The sequence below is a fragment of the Catharus ustulatus genome, chromosome 34 (genome assembly GCF_009819885.2).
Source record: "Catharus ustulatus isolate bCatUst1 chromosome 34, bCatUst1.pri.v2, whole genome shotgun sequence".
In the NCBI taxonomy this organism is placed as follows: Eukaryota; Metazoa; Chordata; class Aves; order Passeriformes; family Turdidae; genus Catharus; species Catharus ustulatus.
The window spans coordinates 1,123,738-1,150,471 of NC_046254.1; the positions used below are offsets into that span (position 1 = coordinate 1,123,738).

At 53.3% G+C, this 26,734-nt stretch overlaps 2 protein-coding genes across 3 annotated transcripts; one reads left to right on the forward strand and one right to left on the reverse strand.

Moving 5' to 3' along the window:
- Positions 1-954: 954 nt before the first annotated feature.
- Positions 955-26,734, reverse strand: DPF1 (double PHD fingers 1). Its single transcript, XM_033083920.1, has 12 exons — positions 26,628-26,734; positions 19,558-19,718; positions 17,813-17,905; positions 16,524-16,654; positions 15,287-15,376; positions 14,397-14,469; positions 13,469-13,594; positions 11,891-11,941; positions 9,267-9,383; positions 6,036-6,148; positions 3,687-3,768; positions 955-1,061 (listed from the first exon to the last, which is right to left on the reverse strand). Exons 1-12 carry the CDS (start codon positions 26,657-26,659, stop codon positions 991-993), a joined length of 1,140 nt encoding a protein of 379 aa, XP_032939811.1. The 5' UTR covers positions 26,660-26,734; the 3' UTR covers positions 955-990.
- LOC117009640 (putative per-hexamer repeat protein 5) lies at positions 21,923-23,634 on the forward strand. 2 transcript variants are annotated; one of them, XM_033083922.2, is made up of 2 exons: positions 21,923-22,182; positions 22,231-23,634. In XM_033083922.2, the coding sequence occupies exon 2, from the start codon at positions 22,315-22,317 to the stop codon at positions 23,632-23,634; it is 1,320 nt and encodes a 439-aa protein (XP_032939813.1). In that variant the 5' UTR covers positions 21,923-22,182; positions 22,231-22,314. The 2 variants fall into 2 exon arrangements, with proteins under 2 accessions (XP_032939813.1, XP_032939812.1); XM_033083921.2 differs by lacking the exon at positions 21,923-22,182 and having other exon boundaries at positions 22,202-23,065; positions 23,131-23,516.

Below are 26,734 nucleotides of genomic sequence, written 5' to 3' on the forward strand. Positions count from 1 at the left end.
TCACCCCACCCAAATTTTGGGTTTCTCACCCCAAAATTTTATTTCTCCCCAAAATTTCAATTTTTCCCACCAAACTTTCACCTTTACCCCAAAATTTCAATTTTACCCCCAAAATTTCAATTACCCCCAAAATTTCAATTTTCCTCCCCAAAATTTTGATTTTCCCCAAAAATTCAAATTTCTCCCCCAAAATTGCAATTTCACCCCCCAAAATTTTGATTTTTCCCCCAAAATTTGACTGTTACCCCCTAAAACTTCAATTTCCCCCAAAACTTCAATTTTCTCCCCAAAATTTCAATTTTTTCCCCCAAAATTTCCATTTTTTCCCCAAAATTTCCATTTTTTTCCCCAAAATTTCGATTTTTTTCCCCAAAAATTTCAATACTTCCCCCCAAATCTCTCCACCCCACCCAATTCCCCCCACTCCACTCAAATTTTGCATTTCACCCCCAAAATTTCAATATTTTCCCCCAAAATTTTGATTTCCTCCCCAAAAAATTCAATTTTCCCCCCAAAATTTTGATTTTTTTTCCCCCAAAATTTCGATTTTACCCCCCAAAAATTTCCATTTTTTCCCCCAAAATTTCGAGTTTTTTCCAAAAAAATTCGATTTTTTTTCCCAAAATTTTAATTTCCCCCTCCCCTCCCCAAATTTGGGCTCTCACACTCTGGGGGGGGGGACAGCCCCGAATTTACTGCACGGACACCACAGCACAGAACCGACCACGACACCACGGGGGGGGAGGGGAGGGGACCCCAAAACCGGGGGGGGGACCCCAAAAACCCCCCTGGGATGGGGGAGGGGACCCCAAAATCCCCCCCCCCAAAATCCCCCCCCCCCAAATTCACCCCCCCCCCCATTTCCCATCATGCAACACTCCCCCCCTGCCCCTCCCCCCCCAGCTCTGTTATGGCTTTTGAAGGAATTTTTGGGGTTTTTTTGGGGGGTTTTTGGGGTTTTTTTGGGGGGGTTTTGGGGTGGGGCCCCCCCTAGGTGAGGGTGATGAAGGCCGAGGCCTTTTCCTTCAGCTGCCGCAGGCACAGGTGGCAGCTCCAGCTCCCTGGGATGAAAAATGACAGGATTTTAACCCAAAAATCCGGGATTTTACCCCCAAAAATCACAGCTTTTATCCCCAAAAATCTAGGATTTTATCCCCAAAAAATCCGGGATTTTATAGAAAAAAAATCCGGGATTTTATCCCCAAAAATCAGGGGTTATACCCCAAAAAATCACAGCTTTCATCCCCCAAAATCCAAAATTTTATCCCCAAAAATCAGGGATTTTATCCCCAAAAAATCCGGGATTTTACCCCAAAAATCTGGGATTTTACTCCAAGAATCTGGGATTTTATCCTCAAATAATTGCAGCTTCTATCCCCAAAAATCTGGGATTTCATCTCCAAAAAATCACAGCTTTTACCCCCAAAAATCCAGGATTTTATCCCCAAAAATTAAGGATTTTATCCCCAAAAAATCCTGGATTTTATCCCCAAAAATCTGGGATTTCACCCAAAAAAATCCAGGATTTTATCCCAAAAAATCCGGGATTTTGCCACAAAAATTTCAGGATTTTATATAAAAAAAAATTCCATGATTTTATACCCCCAAAAATTCCAGCATTTTATACAAAAAACCCAGAGGATTTTATCCCAGAAAATCCAGAAATTTATCCCAAAACTCCTGGATTTTACCCAAAAAATCACTGATTTTATCCCAAAAAATCCCGAATTTTATCCCCAAAAAATCACAGATTTTACAAAAAAATTCCTGGATATTATCCCAAAAAAAAAAATCACCGATTTCATCCTAAAAAATCCCAGATTTTATCCCAAAAAATCCCGGATTTTATCCCAAAAAAGGAGTGGATTTAACCCAAAAAAATCCCAGATTTTATGAAAAAACCTAAATCCAAATTTCTCCAAAATGCCCTCAAAATCCCCCCAAATCAACTCCAAAATCCCCCCCAAATTCCCCCAAAATCCCCCAAAAACCCCCACAAAAATCTCCCCAAATTCCCCCAACAAACCTCCTAAAATCCCCCAAATTCACCCCTAAATCCCCAAAATCCCCCCAAAAATGCCCCTAAAACCCCCCCAAAATCCCCTAAAATTCCTTTAAATCCCTCAAATTCCCCCAAAATCCCCAAATCTCCCCAAAAATCCCTCAATATCTCCCAAAATTCCCCATAAAATACCCTAAAAATGCCCCTAAAAACCTCAAAAATCCCTCTAAAACCCCCCAAAAATCCTCCTAAAAACCCCAAAACGTCCCCTAAAATTCCATATAATCCCCCAAACCCCGCAAAATTCCCCAAAATTCCCTGAAACCCCCCACAAAATCCCTCTAAAACTCCCCCAAATTCCCCAAAAAATCCCAAAATCCCCCCAAAATCCCCCAGAAACCCCAAAATCCCCCAAATCCCCCCAAAATCCCCCAAAAATTCCTTCAAAAATCCACCCAAAATTTCCCAAATGCCCCAAAATCCCCCAAAAATGCCCCTAAAAACCCCCCCAAAACCCTAAAATTTCCCCAAATCCCCAAAATCCCCCTAAAATTCCCCAAAAATGCCCCTAAAAAATCCCAAAATATCCCCTAAAATTCCCTAAAATCCCCACAAAAACCCCCCTGAAATTCCCAAAATTCCCCCATAAATGCCCCTAAAAACCCCAAAAAATCTCCTAAAATTCCCCAAAAGCCCCCAAATTCCCCTAAAATCCTCCAAATCCCCCCAAAATCCCTCTAAAACCCCCAAAAAATCCCCAAAAATCCCCAAAACTCCCCAAAAAATCCCCAAAAATCCCCCAAAATCCCCCAAAAAATCCCCCAAAATCCCTCTAAAACCCCCTAAAATCCCCCAAAATCCCCCTAAATCCCCCAAATTTCCCAAAATCTCCCCAAAAATGCCCCCCAAATCTCCCCAAAATTCCCCAAAATCCCCACAAATTTCCTCTAAACCCCCTAAAAATGCCCCTAAACACCCCCAAAATGCCCCTAAAAAACCCCCCAAAAACCCCAAAATCCCTCTAAATCCCCCCAAAAATCCCCTAAAATCCCCCTAAAATCCCCCAAAAATTCCTCCAAAATCACCCTCAAATGCTCAAAAATCTCCCAAAAATCCCCCTAAAATCCCCCCAAATCCCCCCAAATTCCCCAAAACTCCGTCAAAAATCCCCCTAAAACCCCCCAAAAAATCCCCTAAAATTCCCTAAAATCCCCCACCCCCCCCAAATTTCCCCCAAATCCACCCCATAATCCCCTAAAATCCCCCAAAAAATCCACAAAATCCCGACAAATTCCCTCTAAAACCCCCTAAAATTTCCCCAAATCCCCCCAAAATCCCTCTAAAACCCCAAAAATCCCCCTAAAATCCCCCCAAAATGCCCCTAACATCTCCCAAAATCCCCTAAAAATCCCACAAAAATCCCCCTAAAAACCAAAAAAAATCCCCAAAATTACCCAAAAATCCCCCCAAATTCCTAAAAAATTCCCTAAACCCCCCAAAAAATCCCCTAAAATCCCCCCCCCAAATCACTAAAATCCCTCTAAAACCCCCCAAAAATCCCACTAAAAACCCCTAAAAATTCCCCAAATTTCCCCAAAAAATCCCTGAAAATCCCCCAAAAATCCCCAAAAATTCCCTAAAATCCCCCAAATCCCCCGAATTTCCCCCAAATTTCGGGTTTTACCCTCGGGGGGCTCGGCCATGGGCGGGCTCAGGCAGTACATGTGGTACCCCCGGTCACAGTCATCGCAGAACAGCAGCTGCTCCTGGTTGGGGAAAAATGGGAATTTTGGGGTAAAAATGGGAATTTTGGGAAAAAAATGGGATTTGGGGGGGAAAATGGGGGTTTTGGGGAGAAAATATGGGGGTTTGGGGTAAAATATTGGGATTTTGGGGAAAAATAATGGGAATTTTGGGAAAAAAAAAGGGGGTTTGGGGGGGAAAAATGGGGGTTTGGGGAAAAATAAATGGGAATTTGGGGAAAAAAATGGAAATTTGGGAAAAAATGGGATTTGGGGGGAAAAAATGGGATTTTGGGAAAATGAGGTTTGGGGGGGAAATAGGGGTTGGGAAAAAAATTGGGATTTTGGGGAAAAAATAGAGTTTGGGGATAAAAATGGGATTTTGGAGAAAAAACAGAATTTGGGGAAAAAATCGAGATTTTGGGGGAAAATGGGCTTTGGGGAAAAATAGAGTTTGGGGGAAAAATGGAGTTTGGGAAAAAAATTTGGATTTTGGGGGAAAAAAATGGGGTTTTGGGGGGGAAAAAATAGAGTTTGGGGAGAAAAAATGGCGTTTGGGGAAAAATAAATGGGATTTTGGGGGTAAAAATTGGATTGTGGGGAAAAAAAAATGGGGTTTGGGGGGAAAAATGGAGTTTGGGGAAAATGGGGTTTGGGGACAAAACACAGAATTTGGGGGAAATTTGGGTTGGGGAAAAATGGGATTTTGGGAAAAAATAGAGTTCAGGGAAAAATGGGATTTTGTGGGGGGAAAATTGGGATTTTTGGGGGAAAAATGGGATTTTGGGAAAAATGGGGATTAGGGGCAAATGGGATTTGGGGAAAAAATAGAGCTTGGGAAAAAAATAGAATTTGGGAGAAAGAGAAGATTTTGAGAAAAAATGGGATTTTGGGGAGAATGGGGTTTGGGGGGAAAATGAGATTTTTGGGAAAAAATGGGAGTTTGGGAAAAAAAAATAGAGTTTGGGAATAAAGGTGGGATTTTGGGGGAAAAATGGGGTTTTGGGAAAAAACAGAGTTTGGGAAAAAAATAGAGTTTAGGGAAAAATCGGGATTTTGGGGAGAAAAAAGGGGATTTTGGGGGGAAATGGGATTTGGGAAAAAATGGGAATTTGGGAAAATGGGATTTTAGGAAAAATGGGGTTTGGGGAAAAATAGAGTTTGGGAAAAATAAATTTTGGGGGGAAAATGGGATTTAGGGAAAAAATCAGGATTTTGGGGAGAAAATGGGGTTTGGGGAAAATGGGATTTGGGGGGAAAAATTGGGATTTGGGGGAAAATGGAGTTTGGGGGGAAAATGGATTTTTGGGTTAATTTGGGGTGGGCTTGGGGCTCGGGTTTGGGGTGAATTTGGGATTTTTTGGGATGGTTTGGGGTGGATTTTGGGATGGATTTGGGGATGAATTTGGGATGATTTTTGGGTCTATTTTGGGATGATTTTAGAGTGATTTTGGGGTGATTTTGGGATGAATTTGGGATGAACTTGAGATGGTTTTTGGGTTATTTTGGGTTATTTTAGGATGATTTTAGTCTCTCACATCATTCTCAGCCGTCCCACAGAGGCTGCAGGATTTGGGGATGAATTTGGGATGATTTTGAGATGATTTTTGGGTTATTTTGGGTTTATTTTGGGATATTTTGGGATGGTTTTGGGGTGGATTTGGGATAATTTTTGGATGATTTTTGAGGAGGATTTGGGGATGAATTTGGGATGATTTTGAGATGATTTTGGGGTTAATTTGGGATATTTTAGGGTGATTTTTGTCTCTCACATCGTTCTCAGCCGTCCCACACAGGCTGCAGGATTTGGGGGATTTGGGGTTTATTTTTGGATGAATTTGAGATGAATTTTGGATGATTTTGGGATTATTCTGGGGTGATTTTTGGGGTGATTTTGTGATGAATTTGAGATGAATTTGGGATGAATTTTGGGATGATTTTTGTGTGGATTTGGGGATGAATTTGAGATGATTTCTGGGATATTTTAGGATGATTTTAGGGTCTCACATCGTTCTCAGCTGTCCCACAGAGGCTGCAGGATTTGGGTGTTATTTTGAGATGATTTTTGGGTTATTTTAGGATTATTTTAGTCTCTCACATCGTTCTCAGCCGTCCCACAGAGGCTGCAGGATTTGGGGATGAATTTTTGGGTTATTTTAGGGTGGTTTTAGGGTTTTTTTGTCTCTCACATCGTTCTCAGCCGTCCCACAGAGGCTGCAGGATTTGGGGGTGAATTTGAGATGATTTTAGGATGAATTTAGGATTATTTTAGGATTATTTTGGGGTCTCACATCGTTCTCAGCCGTCCCACAGAGGCTGCAGGACTTGCACTCGATGCACTGCCAGCGGTACGAGCGCGCCGCCGCCGCCATGGCCAGGGAGAACTGCAGGCACGAGGGGTGCCCTGGGGACACAAAAACACCCAAAATTACACCAAAATCATCCTTAAAATCATCCTAAACCCACCCCAAAAAACCCAAAATAAACCAGAAACAGCAGAGTCCAAAATCCCCAATGAACCCCAAACAGCCAGGGAGAGCTGCAGGCACCAGGGGTGCCCTGGGGGCAAAAACCACCCAAAATTACACCAAAATCATCCTTAAAATCATCCTAAACCCACCCCAAAAACACCCCAAAATCATCCCCAAAATCACCCCCAAATCACCCCAAAATCATCCTTTAAACACCCCCAAAATCACCCCCAAAATCACCCCAAAATCACAAAAAATAACCCCAAAATCATTCTTTAAACACCCCCAAAAACCCCAGAAAATCCCACAACCCAAAAATTCAATAAAACTCCAAATAAATCCACAAAACCCTCAAAATGAACCCCACAAAACCCCCAAAATCACCCTCAAAATCCCCCCAAAATCATCACAAAATCATCCTTAAAACACCCCCAAAATCACCCCAAAAACCCAGAAATTCCACAAGCCAAAAATCAAAAAAAAAAACCCCAAATGAATCCCATAAAATCCCCCAAAATAAATCCCAAAAAAACTCCAAAATTACCCCAAAATCACCCCAAAAAACGCCAGAAATGCCACACCCCAAAAATGCAACAAAACCCAAAATAAATCCACAAAACCCTCAAAATAAATCCCACAAAAACCCCAAAATTACCCCAAAATCACCCCAAAAAATCCAGAAACACCAGACCCTAAAAATCCAACAAAACCCAAAATCAATCCCAAAAATCCCCCAAAATAAACCCTCAAAAATCCAGAAATCCCCCAAATCAATCCCACAAAAAACCCAAAATTACCCCAAAATCACCCCAAAAACCACAGAAATCCCACAAAACAAAAATCCAATAAAACCCAAAATAAATCCCACAAAACCCCCAAAACTCTCCAAACCAATCCCATAAAACCCCCAAAATAAACCCCAAAAAATCCACAAAATCCCCCAAAATAAATCCCACAAAAACCCCAAAATTATCCCAAATTTACCCCAAAACCAACCTGAAAACCTCCAAAAACCCCACACCAAAATTACCCCAAAACTCCCCAAAATTTCCCCCCAGGACCCCAAAAATACCCCAAATAAATCCCACAAAATCCCAAATAACCCCAAATCAATCCCATAAAACCCCCAAAATTAACCCAAAATAAACCTCAAAAAAACCCCCAAAATAAATCCCAAAAAAATCCACAAAATCCCCCCCAAAAAATCCATAAAATCTTCCAAATAAATCCCCCCAAAACACCAAAATTACCCCAAAATTACCCCAAACCCACCTCAAAAACCCCAGAAATTCCACACCAAAAATCCAACAAAACCCAAAATCAATCCCATAAAAACCCCAAAATAAACCCCAAAATAAACCCCCAAAAATTCCCAAAAACCCCAAAATAAACCCCAAAATAAATCCCCCAAAATAAATCCCAAAAATTCAAAATAAACACCGAAATAAATCCCAAAAAATCCACAAAAATCCCCCAAAATAAATCTCAAAAAATTCACCAAAACAACCCCAAAATAAATCCCAAAACATCCACAAAATCCCCCCAAATAAACCCAAAAAAAATCCCCAAAATCCTCCAAAATAAATTCCCCCCAAACCCCCAAAATTACCCCAAAACTGCCCCAAAAATCCCAAAAATCCCCCAAAACAAATCCCAAATATCCAGAAAATCCTCCAAAATACACCCAATAAAATCCACAAAAACCCCCACAATAAATCCCACAAAACCCCCAAATTTACCCCAAAAAACCCAAATTACCCCAAAATCCCCCCAAACCCCAAATCCCCCAAATCAATCCCACACAAACCCCAAATTTACCCCAAATCCCCCCAAAACCCCAAAAATTCCCAAAATTTCTTCCTGAAAAAGCCACAAAAAAACCCCAAAAACCCAAAAATCCCAGCCCTGAACCCCAAACCCAGCAGGACCCCAAATGTCCCCAAATGTCCCCAATGTCCCCAATGTCCCATTGCTGTCCCCAACATCCCCAATGTCCCCACTGATGTCATTGATGTCTCCAATGTCCCCAATCCCCATTGATGTCCCCACTGTCCCCAATGTCCCCAATCCCCCCACTGTCCCCAATGTCCCCACTGTCCCCATTAATGTCCCCATTGATGTCCCCAATGTCCCCTCAGTGTCCCCAATGTCCCCATGTCCCCACCTGCTCTCCCGCAGTCCGCACAGGTGATCAGCGCCTCCTCGCTGCCCCTCCCCCAGTGATGTCCCCATGTCCCCAATCACCTCAATGTCCCCAATGTCCTCTCAGTGTCCTCAATCCCCCCAATGTCCCCAATGTCCCCAATCCCCATTGACGTCATTGACGTCATTGATGTCCCCAATGTCCCAATGTCCCCAATGATGTCATTGATGTCTCCAATGTCCCCAATCCCCATGGATGTCCCCACTGTCCCCAATGTCCCCATTGATGTCCCAATGCCTCCAATCCCCAGTGATGTCATTGATGTCCCCAATGTCCCCTCAGTGTCCTCAATGTCCCCAATGTCCTCATTGATGTCATTGATGTCCCCATGTCCTCATTAATGTCCCCAATGTCCCCAGTGTCCCCATTAACGTCCCCAATGTCCCCAATCCCCATGGATGTCCCCAATGTCCCCAATGATGTCATTGATGTCATTGGTGTCCCCAATGTCCCCAATCCCCTCAGTGTCCCCAACATCCCCAATGTCCCCAATCCCCATGGATGTCCCCACTGTCCCCAATGTTCCCAATCCCCCCAATGTCCCCAATGTCCCCAATGTCCCAATGTCCTCAATCACCATTGATGTCCCCAATGTTCCCAATGATGTCACTGATGTCATTGATGTCCCCAATGTCCCCACTGTCCCCAATGTCCCCAGACCCTTCAGTGTCCCCAATGTCCCCATTGATGTCCACAACCCCTGCCAATGTCCCCATGTCCCCAATGTCCCAATGTCCCCAATCACCATTAATGTCCCCAATGTCCCCAATGATGTCATTAATGTCCCCATGTCCCCATTGATGTCCCCAATGTCCCCAATGATGTCATTGATGTCCCCATGTCCCCACCTGCTCTCCCGCAGTCGGCACAGGTGATCAGCGCCTCCTCGCTGCCCCTCCCCCGCGTCCCCCCCGCGCAGAAGTCGCAGGGACCCTCGGGGGGGGGCCCGGGGGGGGCGGGGCGGCCTGGGGGGGGGGGAGGGGAGGGGAGGGGGGAGACAAAAAAAAGGAAATCAGAAAAAAAACAGCCCAAAAAAATGAAATAAAAATGAAAAAAACGAAGAAAAAGCAAAAAAAATCCACCCCAAAAAACCCAAAATAACAAAAAAATCCCACCCAAAAAACCAAAATAACCAAAAAAATCCCACCCAAAAAAACCAAAATAACCAAAAAGATCCCACCCAAAAAATCCAAAATAGCTAAAAAAATCCCACCCAAAAAACCCAAAATAGCCAAAAAAAATCCCACCCAAAAAACCCAAAATAGCAAAAAAAATCCCACCCAAAAAACCCAAAATAGCCAAAAAAATCCCACCCAAAAAATCCAAAATAACCAAAAAAAATCCCCCACAAAAAAAAATCTAATTAACCCCAAAAAACCGAAAAAAACCCAAAAAAATCCCCAAAAAAACGAAGAAAAAACAAAAAAAATCCACCCCAAAAAAACCTGAAAAAAATCAAAATAACTCAAAAAAAGGAAAAAAACCAAAATAATCCAAAAAAATCCCACTCTAAAAACCCTGAAAAATCAAAAAAAAAAAAAATCCCACCGCAAAAAACCAAAATGACCAAAAAAATCCAACCCCAAAAAATGAAAAGAAAAAAAATCAAACTAATATAAAAAAATAAAACCCAAAAAACTCCAAAAACTGAAGAAAAACAAAAAAACACCCCCAAAAAACCAAAATAACCCAAAAAATCCCACCCAAAAAACCCCCAAAATAACCCAAAAAAATCCCACTCCAAAAAAAACAAAGCACAAAAAACACACCCAAAAAAATGAAAAAAAATCAAAATAACCAAAAAAACCCAAAGAGAAACAAAATTAAAACCACTTAAAAAACCCAAAATAATAAAAAAAACCCCACCCCAAAAAACTGAAAAAAAACCCCAAATAACCCCAAAAAACTGAAGAAAAACAAAAAAAAAATCCACCCCAAAAAATATGGAATACCCCCAAAAACCCCACCCCAAAAAAAGCAAACCACAAAAAAAAAACCCCAAAAAACCTGAAAAAAATCCAAAATAACCAAAAAATCCCACCCAAAAAAGCCAAACCACAAAGAACACCCAAAAAACGCCTGAAAAAAACCCCCAAAACAACAAAGAAAATCCCACCCCAAAAAAATTTAAAAAAAAAACCAAAAAAACTGAAAAAACCCAAAAATAACCCAAAATAACCACCCCCAAAAAAACCCCCCAAAAAACTCCAAAAAAAACCCAAAAAATCCCAAAATAACCCAAAACTCCACCTCAAAAAACCCCAAAAAACCAAAAAAAAACGACCCCCAAAACCCCAAAAAAACCCCAAAATAATTTTTGGTTTTGGGGTGGTTTTGGGATATTTTGGGGATTTTTAGGGGTTGGTTTTAGGGAATTTGGGGCTGGTTTGGGGGGTTTGGTGAATTTTGGGATATTTTGGGGTGATTTTGGATTATTTTGGGGGTAATTTTAAAATATTTTCAGTGATTTTGGGTGATTTTGGGATAATTTTGGGATATTTTGGGACATTTTGTGACATTTTGGGGTGATTTTGAGGTGAATTTGGGGTTATTATAGGTGATTTGGGGACATTTTGGGGAGAATTTTGTTTCATTTGGGGTGTTTTGGGACATTTTGAGTTGATTTTGGGGTGATTTTGGGACATTTTGGGTGATTTTGGGGTGATTTTGGGGTGAATTTTGGTTTATTTTGGTTTATTTTGTAACATTTTGGGGCCGTTTTGGGGTGATTTTGGTTTATTTTGGAACATTTTGGGGTTATTTTGGGGTGATTTTGGTTTATTTTGGGTGATTTTGTGACATTTGTGACATTTTGTGGTGATTTTGGGTTGATTTTGGGTGATTTTGGTTTATTTTGTGACATTTTAGGTGATTTTGGGACATTTTGTGACATTTTTGGGTGATTTAGGGGTGAATTTTGGGTGATTTTGGGTGATTTTGGGGTGATTTTGGGGTGAATTTTTGTTTCTTTTGGGACATTTTGGGGTGATTGGGGTGAATTTTGGGTTATTTTTGTTTACTTTGGTTTATTTTGTGACATTTTGGGGCTATTTTGGGGTGAATTTTGGTTTATTTTGGGTGATTTTGTGACATTTTGGGATGGTTTTGGGTTGATTTGGGATGGTTTTGTGACATTTTTGGGTGATTTTAGTTTATTTTGGGTTGATTTTGGTTTATTTTGGGACATGTTGGGTTATTTTGTGGTGAATTTGGGTTTATTTTGGGTGATTTTGGGACTTTGGGGGTGATTTTGGGTTGATTTTGGTTTATTTTGGGACATTTTGGGTTATTTTGGTTTATTTTGGGTGATTTTGGTTTATTTTGTGACATTTTAGGTGATTTTGGGACATTTTGTGACATTTTTGGGGTGATTTTGGTTTATTTTGGTTTATTTTGGGGTGATTTTGGTTTATTTTGGGTTGATTTTGGATGATTTCAGTTTATTTTGGTTTATTTTGGTTTATTTTGGTACCTGTGCTCCTGCGCTGGTTTTCGGGGACCCAGCTCAGCTCTTTGTAAAACTCTGGGGGGGCAAAGGCACCCAAAGGGGGTGAGGACCCCCAAAATAACCCCCAAAAAATCCCAAAACCCCCCAAAATCCCCCAAAAATCCCAAAATAACCCCAAAAAATCCAAAAATCCCCCGAAAACCCCAAAATCCCCCAAGAAACTCCAAAATAAACCCCCAAAACCCCCAAAAATAACCCCAAAAACCCAAAAAAATCCCCCAAAAATTGGGGATGGGGTCCAAGGCCTTTAGGGACCCCCCCCCAAACCCCCCAAAAATGGGGCAGGGACCCCAAAAATGGGGCAGGGACCCCCCCAAAAATGGGACAGGGACCCCCCCCCCAAATCCCAAAATGGGGCAGAGACCCCCCAAAAATGGGGCAAGGATCCCCCAAACCAAGACAGGGACCCCCAAACCCCCCCCCCCCAAAATGGGGCAGGGACCCCCCAAACCCAGCCTGTGACATCCCCAAACCCCCCCAAGACCCCCCAAATCCATCCCAGAACCCCCCAAACCCAGCTCAATTCCCCCTCAAACCCAGTCCAGGACCCCCCAAACACCCCCCAAACCCATCTCAATTCCCACCCAGGACCCCCCAAACCAGCCCAGGACCCCCCAAACCCTCCCAGGAACCCCCAAAATCCATCTCAGGACCGCCCCCAGGACCCCCCAAATCCATCCCAGAACCCCCCAAACCCAGCTCAATTCCCCCCCAAATCCAGCCTGCGACCCCCAGAACCCCCCAAACCCCTTCAGGACCCCCCACAAACCAACCCAGGACCCCCCAGGATCCCCCCACCCATCCCAGGACCCCCCAAACCAGCTCAGGACCCCCCAAACCCATCTCAATTCCCCCCCAGGACCCCCCAAACCCAGTTCAGGACCCCCCAAAGCCCCCCAAATCCATCTCAATTTCCCCCTCCAAACCCATCCCAGGACCCCCCAAACACACCCAGGACCCTCCCAAATCCCTCCAGGATCCCCCAGGACCCCCCCAAACCCATCTCAATTCCCCCCAGGACCCCCCAAACCCCCCCAGGACCCCCAAACCCATCCCAGGACCCCCCAAACTCCCCCAAACCCATCCCAGGACCCCCTAAACCCCCCCAGGACAGCCCCAGGACCCCTCAAACCATCTCAATTCCCCCTCAAACCCAGTCCAGGACCCCCCAAACACCCCCCAAACCCATCTCAATTTCCCCCCAGGACCCCCCAAACCCCCCCAGGACCCCACAAACCCATCTCAATTCCCCCCCAAACCCCTCCAGGACCCCCCCAGGACCCCCCAAACCGCCCCAAACCCATCCCAGGACCCCCAAACAATGTCAGGGATCCCCCCAGGACCCCCCAAACCCATCTCAATTCCCCCCCAAATCCCCCCAGGACCCCCCAAATCCATCTCAATTCCCCCCCAGGACCCCCCAGGACCCCTCCCCAGCCCCTCACGGCGGTGGTGGTTCCTGCGGGGGGGCCCCAGGACCCCCCAGACCCATCCCAGGACCCCTCCCCAAACCCCCCCAGGACCCCCGTTTCCCCCCCTCACGGCGGTGGTGGTTCCTGCGGGGGGGCCCCGCGCCCCCCCCCGGCTCCTCGCCCTCCTCCTCGGCCAGGTGAGTGTGCGTGTAGTGATAGCTCAGCCCCGGGCGGTTCTTGTAGCGCTTCCCGCAGACTGACACCGCGTGGGGACACAGGGGACGGGGATGGGGATAGGAACAGGGAATGGGACAGGGAACACAGGGACAAGGACAGGGGATAGGGACAGCGACAGGGGACACAGGGATACGGGACACGGGACACAGGGACAGAGGACACAGGGGACAGGGGACAGGGAGAGGGGACAGCGACAGCGATAGGGACAGGGGACAGGGACAAGGACACAGGGAGAGGGAGAGGGGACAGGAACAGCGACAGGGAGAGGGACAGGGGATGGGGACGGGGACAGGGGACAGCGACAGGGAGAGGGGACAGGGAGAGGGGATGGGGACAGCAACAGGGGACAGGGACAGCGACAGGGAGAGGGGACAGGGACAGAGGGACACGGGGAACAGGGAGAGAGACAGGGGACACAGGGGACAGGGACGGGACAGACAGGGGATGGGGACAGGGATGGGGATGGGCACAGGGGACACAGGGACAGGGAGAGGGGACAGCGACAGGGGACACAGGGATAGGGGACAGGGGATGGGGACAGTGGACACTCAGTGTCTGAGTGGTCACTCAGGGTCACTCATTCATCACTCAGGGTCACTCATTGGTCACTCATCGGTCACTCAGGGTCACTCATTGGTCACTCAGGGGTCACTCATTGGTCACTCAGGGGTCAATCAGCAGTCAATCAGCAGTCAATCAGTGTCTGAGTGGTCATTCAGGGGTCACTCGGGGTCACTCATTGGTCACTCATTGGTCACTCACTGGTCACTCATTGGTCACTCACTGGTCACTCCCCTCCCCCCCGCCCCTCCCCCACTCACTGTCGCACACGTAGGGTTTGTCCCTCTCCTCCAGGACAGCGTCCACCCTCCTCTTCATCACCAGCCCGTACGCCTGGACACACGGACAGTGCAGGGACAGCGGGGAGCTGGCTGTCCGTCTGTCCTTCTGTCTGTCTGTCCTTCTGTCCTTCTGTCCGTCTGTCCGTCTGTCCATCCCTCCATCTGTCTGCCTGCCCATCCCTCTGGCCGTCTGTCCATCCCTTCGTCCATCCCTCTGTCCTTTTATCTGTCCCTCTGTCTGTCCATCCTCTATCCATCCATCCATCCATCCCTCTGTCAATCCATGTGTCTGTCCGTCCCTCTGTCCTTCTGTCCCTCTGTCCGTCCCTCTGTCTGTCTGTCCGTCCATCCATCCCTCTGTTAATCCATGTGTCCATCTGTCCATCTGTCCATCCCTCTGTCCATCCCTCTTGTCCATATGTCCATGTGTCCATCCCTCTGCCCATGTGTCTGTCTGTCCGCATGTCCATCTCTCCATATGTCCATGTGTCCATCTGTCCCTCCGTCTGTTTGTCCCCCCGTGTGTCTCTCTGTCCATCTGTCTGTCCGTGTGTCCATCTGTCCATCCCTCTGTCCGTTTGTGTGTCCATCCGTCCATCCATTTGTCCATCCACCCGTCCCTCTGTCTGTCTGTTCTTCTGTCCATCTGTCCCTCTGTCCCTCTGTCCATCCTTCTGTCCATCCTCTGTCCATCCCCTCTGTCCACCCCTCTGTCCATCCTCTCTGTCCCTCCCTCTGTCCACCCCCTGTCCACCCCTCTGTCCACCCCTCTGTCCATCCTTCTGTCCCTCCCTCTGTCCATCCCCCTGTCCCTCTGTCTCTCTGTCCATCCCCCCTGTCCCTCCCCTGTCCGTCTGTCCGTCCCTCACCTTGCCCTTGGCCTTGTTTTTCCTCCTCGGGGTCTCCTCGTCCAGCTCGTCCCCGTCGGGGTCGTGTGGGAAATCGGGGGGGGGGCCCTTCTGGAATGGGGGAAAAAACGGGATTTTGGGAAAATGGGGGATTTGGGGATAATCAGGGGGTTTGGGAAAAATGGGGTTTGGGGAAAAATCGGGTTTTGGGAAAAATGGGGGATTTTGGGAAAAATGGGGGTTTGGGGGAAAATTGGGGATTTGGGGAAAATGGGGGATTTGGTTTGGGGGGAAAATCGGGGATTTGGGGAAAATCGGGGATTGCGGAAAAATCCGGGGGTTTGGGAGAAAAATTGGGGATTTGGGGGAAAATCAGGGAATTTGAGAAAATGGGGGATTTGGTTTGGGGGCAAAATCGGGGATTTGGGGAAAATCGGGGATTTTGAGGAAATATTGGGGTTTGGGGGAAAATCGGGGAATTTTGGGAATTCAGGGATTTGGGGGAATTTGGGAATTTTGGGGAAGGAGGGAGGGTTGGACAGACAGACAGCGGATGGATGGATGGATGGATGGATGGACAGACGGACAATGGAGCCAGACACTCGGACGGGCAGACAGACACAGACAGCCGGACACACGGACACACACACGGACAGACACACGGACAGACAGACACACGGACAGACACACGGACAGACAGACACACGGACAGACACACGGACAGACACACGGACAGACACACGGACAGACAGACACACGGACAGACACAGACAGCCGGACACACGGACACACACACGGACAGACACACGGACAGACACACGGACAGACACACACGGACAGACACATGGACAGACACACGGACAGACAGACACACGGACAGCCGGACACATGGACACAGATGGACACACGGACACACACATATGGACAGACACACACGGACGGACAGACAGACACACACGGACAGACAGACGGACAGACACACAGACGGACACACACGGACACACGGGCAGACGGACGGACAGACACGGACGGACGGACACGGACAGACGGACACACAGGCAGACAGACAGACAGTCGGACACACACAGACACACGGACAGACAGACAGGACACACACACGGACACACACAAACAGACAGACGGACACACACACACGGACAGACACACTGACACATGGACAGATAGACACACGGACAGACAGACAGACACACGGATGGACACACAGCCGGCCGCACTGTCGCCGCCGCCCCGCACTGACCGCTCCGTCCAGCGCCGCCTCCTCGTCCTTGGGGTCGCCGCCCTTGCGCTCGGGGGGCTCCGCGCTGAGCAGCGCCTCCAGCACCGGCCCCTCGGGCAGGGCGCCCTCCTTGCGCACCGGGGCCTCCATGTCTGGGGGGCAGTGCCGGTCAGTGATGGTCAGTGCGGCTCCGGACACGGCACTGACCGCTCCGGCCATCCCCCCGGACACTGCACTGACCACTGCTCCCACCCCTCCAGCACCGGCCCCTCGGGCAGGGCGCCCTCCTTCCGCACCGGGGCCTCCATGTCTGGGGGGCAGTGCCGGTCAGTGATGGTCAGTGCGGCTCCGGACACGGCACTGACCGCTCCGGCCATCCCCCCGGACACTGCACTGACCACTGCTCCCACCCCTCCAGCACCGGCCCCTCGGGCAGGGCGCCCTCCTTGCGCACCAGGGCCTCCATGTCTGCGGGCAGTGATGGTCAGCGCAGCTCTGGACACTCCGGCCACCCCCCCAGGCATTGCTCTGGCCACCACACTTGCTGCTCTGGACACCACTCTGGCCACTGCTTTGTCCACTCCAGACACTCTGGACACCCCTCCGGTCACCACTCCGGCCACCACTCCGGCCACTCCACACACTCCGGCCACCCCTCCAGCCAACACTGTGGTCACCACTCTGGCCACTGCTCTGGCCACTGCTTTGTCCACTCCAGACACCCCTCCGGCCACCTCTCCACCACTCCGGACACTGCTCTGGCCTCTCCAGCCACTGCTCCGGCCACCGCTCTGGCCTCTCCAGACACGACTCCAGCCACTGCTCTGGTCGCTCTGGCCACCCCTCTGGTCACTGCTCTGGACCCCCCCTCCAGCCACTGCTCTGGACCCCCCTCCAGCCACCCCTCCGGCCACTCTGGATACCCCTCCTTCCACCCCTCCATCCACTGCTCCGGTCACCTCTCTGGTCACTCCGGACATCCCTCCAGCCACCCCTCCTGCCCCTCTGACCACTCCGGACCTCCCTCCGGTCTTCCCTCTGGCCACTCCAGTCACCCCTCCGGCCACCTCTCCACACTCTGGACACTGCTCTGGCCGCTCTGGCCACCCCTCCAGCCAATGCTCTGGACACTGCTCAGGACACCCCTCCAGCCACTCCAGCCACCCTTCCTTCCACCCCCTCCATCCATCACTCCAGCCACCCCTCCAGCCCCTCTGGCCACCCCTCCAGCCCCTCTGAACACTCCAGACATCCCTCTGGTCTTCCCTCTGGCCACTCCGGCCACCCCTCCGGCCGCTCCGGGCACTCACAGGGCCGCAGCCGCGGGGCCTCCAGGATGTTCAGGCGCCGCTTCTTGCGCCAGCAGCGGGCGGGGTACGAGTAGATCTGACCTGGGGACAGGCCTGGGGGCAGGGATGGACATTGAGTGACCACTCGGGACTGACCACAGCATCCCTAGAGTGACCACAGCACCCCCAGAGTGACCACAGCACCCCCACACTGACCCTGCCCCAAACTGACCCCTCAGGGTACGAGTAGATCTGACCTGGGGACAGGCCTAGGGGCGGGGATGGACACTGAGTGACCACTCTGAACTGACCACAGCACCCCCAGAGTGGTCACAGCATCCCCACACTGACCGCAGCACCCCCAGAGTGACCACAGCACCCCCAGAGTGACCCTGACCCCAAACTGGCCTTGACCCCCCCAAACTGACCCTGACCCCCCCAGAGTGACCCTGAACCAAACTGACCCTGACCCCAAACTGACCCTGACCCCTCCAGAGTGACCTTGACCCCCCCCAGAGTGACCCAGACCCCAAACTGACCCTGACCCCAAACTGACCCCAGAGTGACCCTGACGCCAGACTGACCCTGACCCCTCCAGAGTGACCCTGAGCCCAGAGTGACCCTGACCCCCTCAGAGTGACCCTGACCCCAAACTGACCCCAGAGTGACCCTGACCACCCAGAGTGACCCTGACCCCCCCCAGAGTGACCCTGACCCCAAACTGACCCCCCAGAGTGACCCTGCCCCCCCAGAGTGACCCTGAGCCCAGAGTGACCCTGACCCCCCAGAGTGACCCTGACCCCAAACTGACCCTGACCCCAAACTGACCCTGACCCCCCAGAGTGACCCTGACCCCCCAGAGTGACCCCAAAGTGACCCTGCCCAGGGTGTGGCCCGGGGGTACCAGGGGCAATTTGGGGGCAGTTTTGGGGCAGTTTTGGGGGTCCTGGCAGAGGGGCTCTCCCCCCTCACTCTGGCTCTGCCTCCACCCTGGGGGTGTCCCCTCACTCCAGGAGGGTCCTGGGGGGGGTCTCTCCCCACCCCAGGGGGGTCCAGGGATCTCTCCCTGTCCTGAGGGTGTCCCAGGGATCTCTCCCCATTTCAGGGGTCCCTCTCTTTCCCAGTGGAGTCCCAAGGTTCCCAGGGGTCCCTCCCTATTTCAGGGGTCTCTCCCCATTTCAGGGGTCCCTCCCCATTTCAGGGGTCCCTCCCCATCCCGGGGGGTCCCTCCCCATTTCAGGAGTCTCTCCCCACCCCGGGGGTCTCACCAGGCCGGCGGTGTGCCCTCTCCATCCAGATGTAGGAGTTGCTCTGTGCCCCCCATCCCATGGTCCCTCCCTATCCCAGGGGTGTCCCAGGGGTCCCTCCCCTATCTCGGGGGTCCCTCCCCATTTCGGGGGTCCCTCCCCACTTCGGGGATCCCGGGGGTCTCACCGGGCCGGCAGTAGGCCCTCTCCATCCAGATGTAGGAGTTGCTCTGTGCTCTGACCCCTCCCCATCCTGGGGTCCCTCCCCATCCCAGGGGTGTCCCAGGGGTCCCAGGGGTCTCTCCCCATTTCGGGGGTCTCTCCCCACCCCGGGGGTCTCACCGGGCCGGCAGTGTGCTCTCTCCATCCAGATGTAGGAGTTGCTCTGTGCCCCCCATCCCGGGGTCCCTCCCTATCCCAGGGGTGTCCCAGGGGTCTCTCCCCATCCCGGGGGGTCTCTCCCCATTTCAGGGGGTCTCTCCCCATTTCGGGGGTCTCTCCCCACCCCGGGGGTCTCACCGGGCCGGCGGTGTGCCCTCTCCATCCAGATGTAGGAGTTGCTCTGGGCCACGCCGGTCTGCGCGTCCAGGAAGGGCAGGCGCAGGCTGCGCTCGGCGCAGAGCCGCGCGTTGTAGCTGCGGCAGTGCTCCAGCGCCTCGCGGTAGAACTCCTCCCCCAGGCTGCGGGGGGACCCCAAAATCGGACCGGGACCCCCGACCCGGCCCCGGGCTCGGGGACACCCGGGGAGCCCGGCCCTGAGCTCAGGGATCCCCCCTGAACCCCAAAATCGGACCCCAAATCCACCCAGGACCCCCAGACCGGCCCCAGGTCAGGGACACCCATGGAGCCCGGCCCTGAGCTCAGGGATCCCCCCTGAATCCCAAAATCGGACCGGGACCCCCAACCCAGCCCCGGGTCAGGGACCCCCACCCAGCCCGGCCCTGAGCCCAGGGATCCCCACCCTGAACCCCAAAATCTGCCCCGGGACCCCCGACACAGCCCCGGGTTCAGAGCACCCCCCTCCGAATCCCAAAATCGGACCCAAAATCTGCCCCGGGACCCCCGTCCCGGCCCAGGGTCAGGGACCCCCACCCAGCCCGGCCCTGACCCCCCCGAACCCAAAAATCTGACCCAAAAATCCACCCAGGACCCCCAAGCCAGCCCCGGGCTCAGGGACCCCCACCCAGCCCAGTCCTGAGCTCAGGGACCCCCACCCTGAACCCCAAAATTGGACCCCAAATCCGACCGGGACCCCGGCCCAGCTCCAGGTCAGAGACCCCCCTGAACCCCAAAATCTGACCGGGACCCCCGTCCCGGCCCAGGTTCAGGGACCCCGACCCAGCTCGGTCCTGAGCCCAGAGACCCCCACCCTGAACCCCAAAATCTGCCCCGGGACCCCCAACACAGCCTCGGGTTCAGAGCCCACCCCCCGAACCCCAAAATCGGACCCAAAATCTGCCCCGGGACCCCCGACCCAGCTCCAGGCCAGGGGACATCCGTGGAGCCCAGTCCCGAGCTCGGGGACCCCCGCCCTGAACCCCAAAATCGGACCCAAATGCAACCGGGACCCCCGGACCGGTCTCAGACTCGGGGACCCCCACCCAGCCCAGCCCTGAGGCCAGGGACCCCCACCCTGAACCCCAAAATCCGCCCCAAAATCCGACCAGGACCCCCGGCCCAGCCCCAGGGTCAGGGACCCCCCTGAACCCCAAAATCCACCCGGGAACCCCATCCCCCAAACCCAGGGACCCCCCGAACCCCAAAATCTGCCCTGGGACCCCCGACCCAGTCCCGATGTCAGAGACCCCCACCCAGCCCAGCCCTGAGCTCAGAGACCCCCCCCTGAACCCCAAAATCTGATGTAAAATCTGACCGGGACCCCCGACCCAGCCCCGGGTCAGGGATCCCCCCTGAACCCCAAAATCGGACCCCAAATCCGACCGGGACCCCCGACCCAGCCCCGGGTCAGGGATCCCCCCTGAACCCCAAAATCGGACCCCAAATCCGACCGGGACCCCCGACCCGGCCCAGGGTCAGGGACACCCGGGGAGCCCAGCCCTGAGTTCAGGGACCCCCCCGAACCCCAAAATCTGACCCAAAATCCCCCCGGGACCCCCATCCCCCAAACCCAGGGACCCCCCCCCGAACCCCAAAATTTCCATTTCTCACCCCAAAACATCACTGCGGGGTGACCCCAAATTTTGGCACCCCCCCAAATTCCCTCCAAGACCCCCCTGAACCCCAAATTTCCCCCCCCCACCAAGAGCGGCACCCCCAAAATAGCGCGGGGACCCCAAATTTGGGGACCCCAGACCCTAAAATTTGACCCCAACCCCCCCCGGACATGGCGGACTTGCCCCCCAATTTGGGGACCCCAAAATCTTTGTGACCTCCCCTCCCCAAAAAAATATCACGGACACATTTTGGGGGGACCCCAAAACCCAAAAATCTTCCTGGAACCCCCAAAATTTCTCCCCAAACGCCTCGGACCCCCCAAAATCCCCTCCCCGGGACCCCCCGAAATTCCCTCGGGGACCCCCAAAACCATCCGGGAACCCCAAAACTCCCCAGGATACCCCAAAACCCCCCCAAGAAACCCCCAAAATAACTTCAAACCTCCCAGAAATCCCCCTAAACTCCCGCGGGGACCCCCAAAATTTCCCGGGACCCCCCAAAATCCCCCAGGACCCTCCAAAATCCCCCCAAATCCCCCAGGACCCCCCCAAATTCCCTAAATCCCCCCAAATCCCCTCCCCAGGACCCCCAAAAATCCTCCCAAATCACCCCCAGACCGCCCCAAATCCCCCCGGGCCCCCCAAAATTCCATCCCCAGAACCCCAAAATTCCCCCAAATTTCCCGCGGGGGCGGGGCCAGAGGGGGCGGGGCCGGCTGGGTTCGCCCCGCCCCCAGCCCGGAGCGGGACCGGGATCAGAACCGGGACCGGGAATGAGACCGGGATTGGGACCACAACCGGGACCGGGACCAGGATTGGGACCAGGATCAGAACCGGAACCAGGATTGGGATTGGGACCAGGATCAGAACCGGGACCGGGATTGGGATTGGAACCGTGATCAGAACTGGGATTGGGACTGGGACCAGGATCAGACCTGGGACTGGGATCAGAACCGGGACTGGGACTGAGATTGGAACGAGGAATGGGACTGGGATCAGAACCGGGACTGGGACTGAGATTGGAACGAGGAATGGGACTGGGATCAGAACCGGGACTAGGATTGGGACCGGGATCGGAACCAGGACCGGGATTGGGACTGGGATGGGGACCAGGATCAGAACCGGGACCAGGATCAGAACCAGGACCGGGATTGGGATTGGAACCGTGATCAGAACTGGGATTGGGACTGGGACCAGGATCAGAACTGGGACTGGGATTGGGACTGGGACCGGGATCAGAACCAGGACCAGGATGGGAACCAGGACTGGGACTGGGATCAGAACCGGGACTGGAACTGGAACCAGAACCAAGTTTAGAACCGGAAATGGGATTGGAACCGGGATTGGGACCGGGACCAGGACCAGAACTGGGACTGGCATCAGGCCTGGGACCAGGATTGTAATTGGTACTGGGACTGGGATTGTAACCGGGACTGGGATCAGAACCAGGTTTAGAACCGGAAATGGGATTGGAACTGGGATTGGAACCGGGACTGGAACCAGAACCAGGATTGGGACTGGGATTGGGACCGGAACCAGGACTGGGATCAGAGTTGGGCTTGGGATCAGAACCAGGAGCAGAACCGGGATTAGGACTGGGATTGGGACCAGGATAAGAACTGGGACTGTGACTGGAACCAGAACCAGGTTTAGAACCGGAAATGGGATTGGAACTGGGATTGGAACCAGGACCAGAACCAGGACTGTGACTGGAACCAGAATGAGGTTTAAAACCAGAAACGGGATTGGGACCAGGATCAGAACTGGGATTGGGACCAGGACCAAGATCAGAACCAGGACTGGGACCAGGATCAGGATCAGAACCAGGATTGGGATCAGACTCAGGACTGGGACCAGGACTGGGATCAGAACCGGGACTGGCACTGGGACCAGGATCAGAACTGGCACAGGGTTGGGATCAGAACCGGGATTGGGATGGGAGGGGACGGAGGTTCCGGTACTGGAGGGGAGGGACCCAACTGGGACAGGGACCGGGATCAGAACCGGGATTGGATCAGAACCAGGATTGGAACTGGGATCAGGACCAGGACCAGGATCGGAACCGAGATTGGGACCAGCATTGGGACTGGGATCAGAACCAGGATTGGATCAGAACTGGGATCAGGACCAGGATTGGAACCAGGGCTGGGATGGGACCAGGACCGGGACTGGGATTGGGACTGGAAGCAGGATTGGGATTGGGAACAGAACCGGGATTGGGATTGGAACCGTGATCAGAACTGGGATTGGGACGGGGACCAGGATCAGACCTGGGACTGGGATCAGAACCGGTATTGGGACTGAGATTGGAACTGGGAATGGGAGTGGGATCAGAACCGGGACCAGGAACAGAATGGGCTGGGACCAGGATTGGGATCAGGATCAGGATTGGGACCAGGACCGGGACCAGGACTGGGATTAGGGTCAGGATCAGAACCGGGGTGGGGATGGGATCGGCATCGGGACCGGGATGGGTTCGGGGCTGGTACCAGGATCAGGATTGGGATCAGAACTGGGATCGGAACCGGGACTGGGACCAGGATGGGGCCAGTGCCAGGGTCAGAACTGGGACAGGATTGGGATCAGAACCGGGACTGGGACGAGAGGGGACGGAGGTTCCAGCACCAGAGGGGAGGGACCCAATTGGGACAGGGACCAGGATCAGAACCGGGACTGGGACCGGGATCAGAACCGGGATTGGAACTGGGATCAGAACCAGGATTGGGCCTGGAATCGGAACGAGGACCGGGATAGGGTCAGGATCAGAACCAGCATTGGGACTGGGATCAGGATCAGAACTGGGACTGGGATGAAGTCAGGATCAGAACCAGGATTGGGACTGGGATCGGAACCAGGACCAGCACTGGGACCGGGATGATGTTAGGACCAGAACCAGGACTGGGTCAGGATTGGGACTGGGATGAGGTTGGGACTGGGACGGCATCAGGACTGGGATTGGGACCAGGATCAGAACCTGGACTGGGATGGGATCAGAACCAGGGCCAGGACCAAAGTTGGGATCAGAACTGGGATTAGGATGGGAGGGGGTGGAGGTTCTGGAGGGGAGGGACCCAACTGGGACGGGAACCAGGATTAGGACTGGGATCAGGATCAGAACCGGGATTGGGACCGGGATCAGGACTGGGATTGGGACCAGAACCAGGATTGGGACTGGGACTGGGAATGGCATCAGAACCAGGACTGGAAGCAGGATTGGGACCAGAATCAGAACTGGGACCGGGACTGGGGTCAGGATCAGAACCAGGGTGGGGCGGGGACCAGCACTGAGGCCGGGACAGGTTCGGGAGCGGAACCAGAACCGGGATTGGGATCAGAACCAGGACTGGGACCAGAATGGGGTCAGTGCAGGGGCAGAACTGGGATGGGGTTGGGATCAGAACCAGGACTGGGACCAGAATGGGGTCAGTGCAGGGGCAGAACTGGGATGGGATTGGGATCAGAACCAGGACTGGGACCAGGATGAGGTTGGGGCCAGGGTCAGAACAGGGACGGGATTGGGATCAGAACCGGGACTGGGAGTGGGATTGGGACAGGAAGGGACGGAGGTTCCGGAACCGGAAGGGAGGGACCAGGACTGGGACAGGGATCAGGATCAGAACCGGGATTGGAACTGGGATCAGAACCAGGATTGGGCCTGGAATCGGAACCAGGACCAGGATGGGGTCAGGATCAGAACCAGGACCAGGATGGGGTCAGGATCAGAACTGGGATTGGAACTGGGATCAGAATCAGAACCATCATTGGGACTGGGATCGGAACCAGGACCAGGATGGGATCAGGATCAGAACTGGCATTGGGACTGGCATCAGGATCAGAACTGGGACTGGGATGAAGTCAAGATCAGAACCAGGATTGGGACTGGGATCGGAACCAGGACCAGCACTGGGACCGGGATGATGTTAGGACCAGAACCAGGACTGGGTCAGGATTGGGACTGGGATGAGGTTGGGACTGGGACTGCATCGGGATTGGGATTGGGACCAGGATCAGAACCTGGATTGGGACTGGGATGGGATCAGAAACAGGGCCAGGACCAAAGTTGGGATCAGAACTGGGATTAGGACGGGAGGGGGTGGAGGTTCTGGTACTGGAGGGGAGGGACCCAACTGGGACGGGGACCCGGATTGGGACTGGGATATGGATCAGAACCGGGATTGGGATCAGAACCAGGACTGGGATGGGGACCAGCACCGGCACCGCGATCAGAACCGGCATTGGGACCAGGACCAGGGTCAAAACCGGGATTAGGATCAGAACCGGCATTGGGACCAGGACCGGGATTAGAACCAGCATTCGGGACCAGGACTGGCATTGGGATTGGCATTGGGACCAGGACCAGGACTGGGATCAGAACCAGGACCGGGATCAGAACCAGGTCCAGGACTGGGATTGGGACTGGTATCGGGGACTCGGCTTCATCCCCGCCGGTACCGGAACCTCCAACCCTGCCAGGTCCATCTGTGCCGGTACCGGGACCCCCAACCCTGCCAGGTCCATCTGTGCCGGTACCGGAACCTCCATCCCCGCCGGTACCGGGACCCCCATCCCCGCCCGGCCCATCCCCGCCGGTACCGGGACCCCCATCCCCGCCCGGCCCATCCCCGCCGGTACCGGGTGCTCGGTTCCCAGTGGGCTCCTCCCCAGCAGAGCCACGGCTCCGGTTCTGCCGGTACCAATGTCTCCATACCCACCCGAACCGGGGCCTCATCCCCACCGGTACCGGCACCTCCATCCCCACCGGGTCCCTTCCTGCCAGTACCGGCACTTCCATCCCCGCCGGTACCAGGTCCACCCCCACCGGTACCGGAGCCTCCATCGCTGCCGCTACCGGATCCTTCATCCCTGCCGGTACCGGGTCCCCACCCTCACTGGGTCCCTCCCATTCGGTACCGGCAGCTCCATCCCTGTCGGTACCGGGTTCCCAGCTCCCGGTAGGTCCCACCCTGCCGGTACCGGCACCTCCATCCCCGCCAGTACCGGAGGCTCCATCCCCGCCGGTGCCGGGGGCTCCATCCCCGCCGGTACCGAGTGCCCGGTTCCCGGTAGGTCCCACCCTGCCGGTACCGGCACCTCCATCCCCGCCAGTACCGGGGGCTCCATCCCCGCCGGTGCCGGGGGCTCCATCCCCGCTGGTACCGAGTGCCGGGTTGCCGGTAGGTCCCACCCTGCCGGTACCGGGTTCCCAGCTCCCGGTAGGTCCCACCCTGCCGGTACCGGCACCTCCATCCCCGCCGGTGCCGGGGGTCGCACCCCGCCAGTACCGGTGCCGGTACCGGACCTGCCTCCCCCGGCAGTGCCGGTGCCGGGGGTCTCCGTGCCCCCCCCCGCCCATGCCGGTGCCGGTGCCCGGTTCCGGTGCCGGTTCCGGTGCCGGTACCCGAGCCCCCCACTCACCATTTGAGGGGTTTGTGCAGAGCCGTGGCCATTTTGCGCCGCCGGGGCCGCTCCGCGCTCGGGGAGGGGGCGGCGGGGTTCGGCCCCCCCCTCCCCCGCTCCCCTCC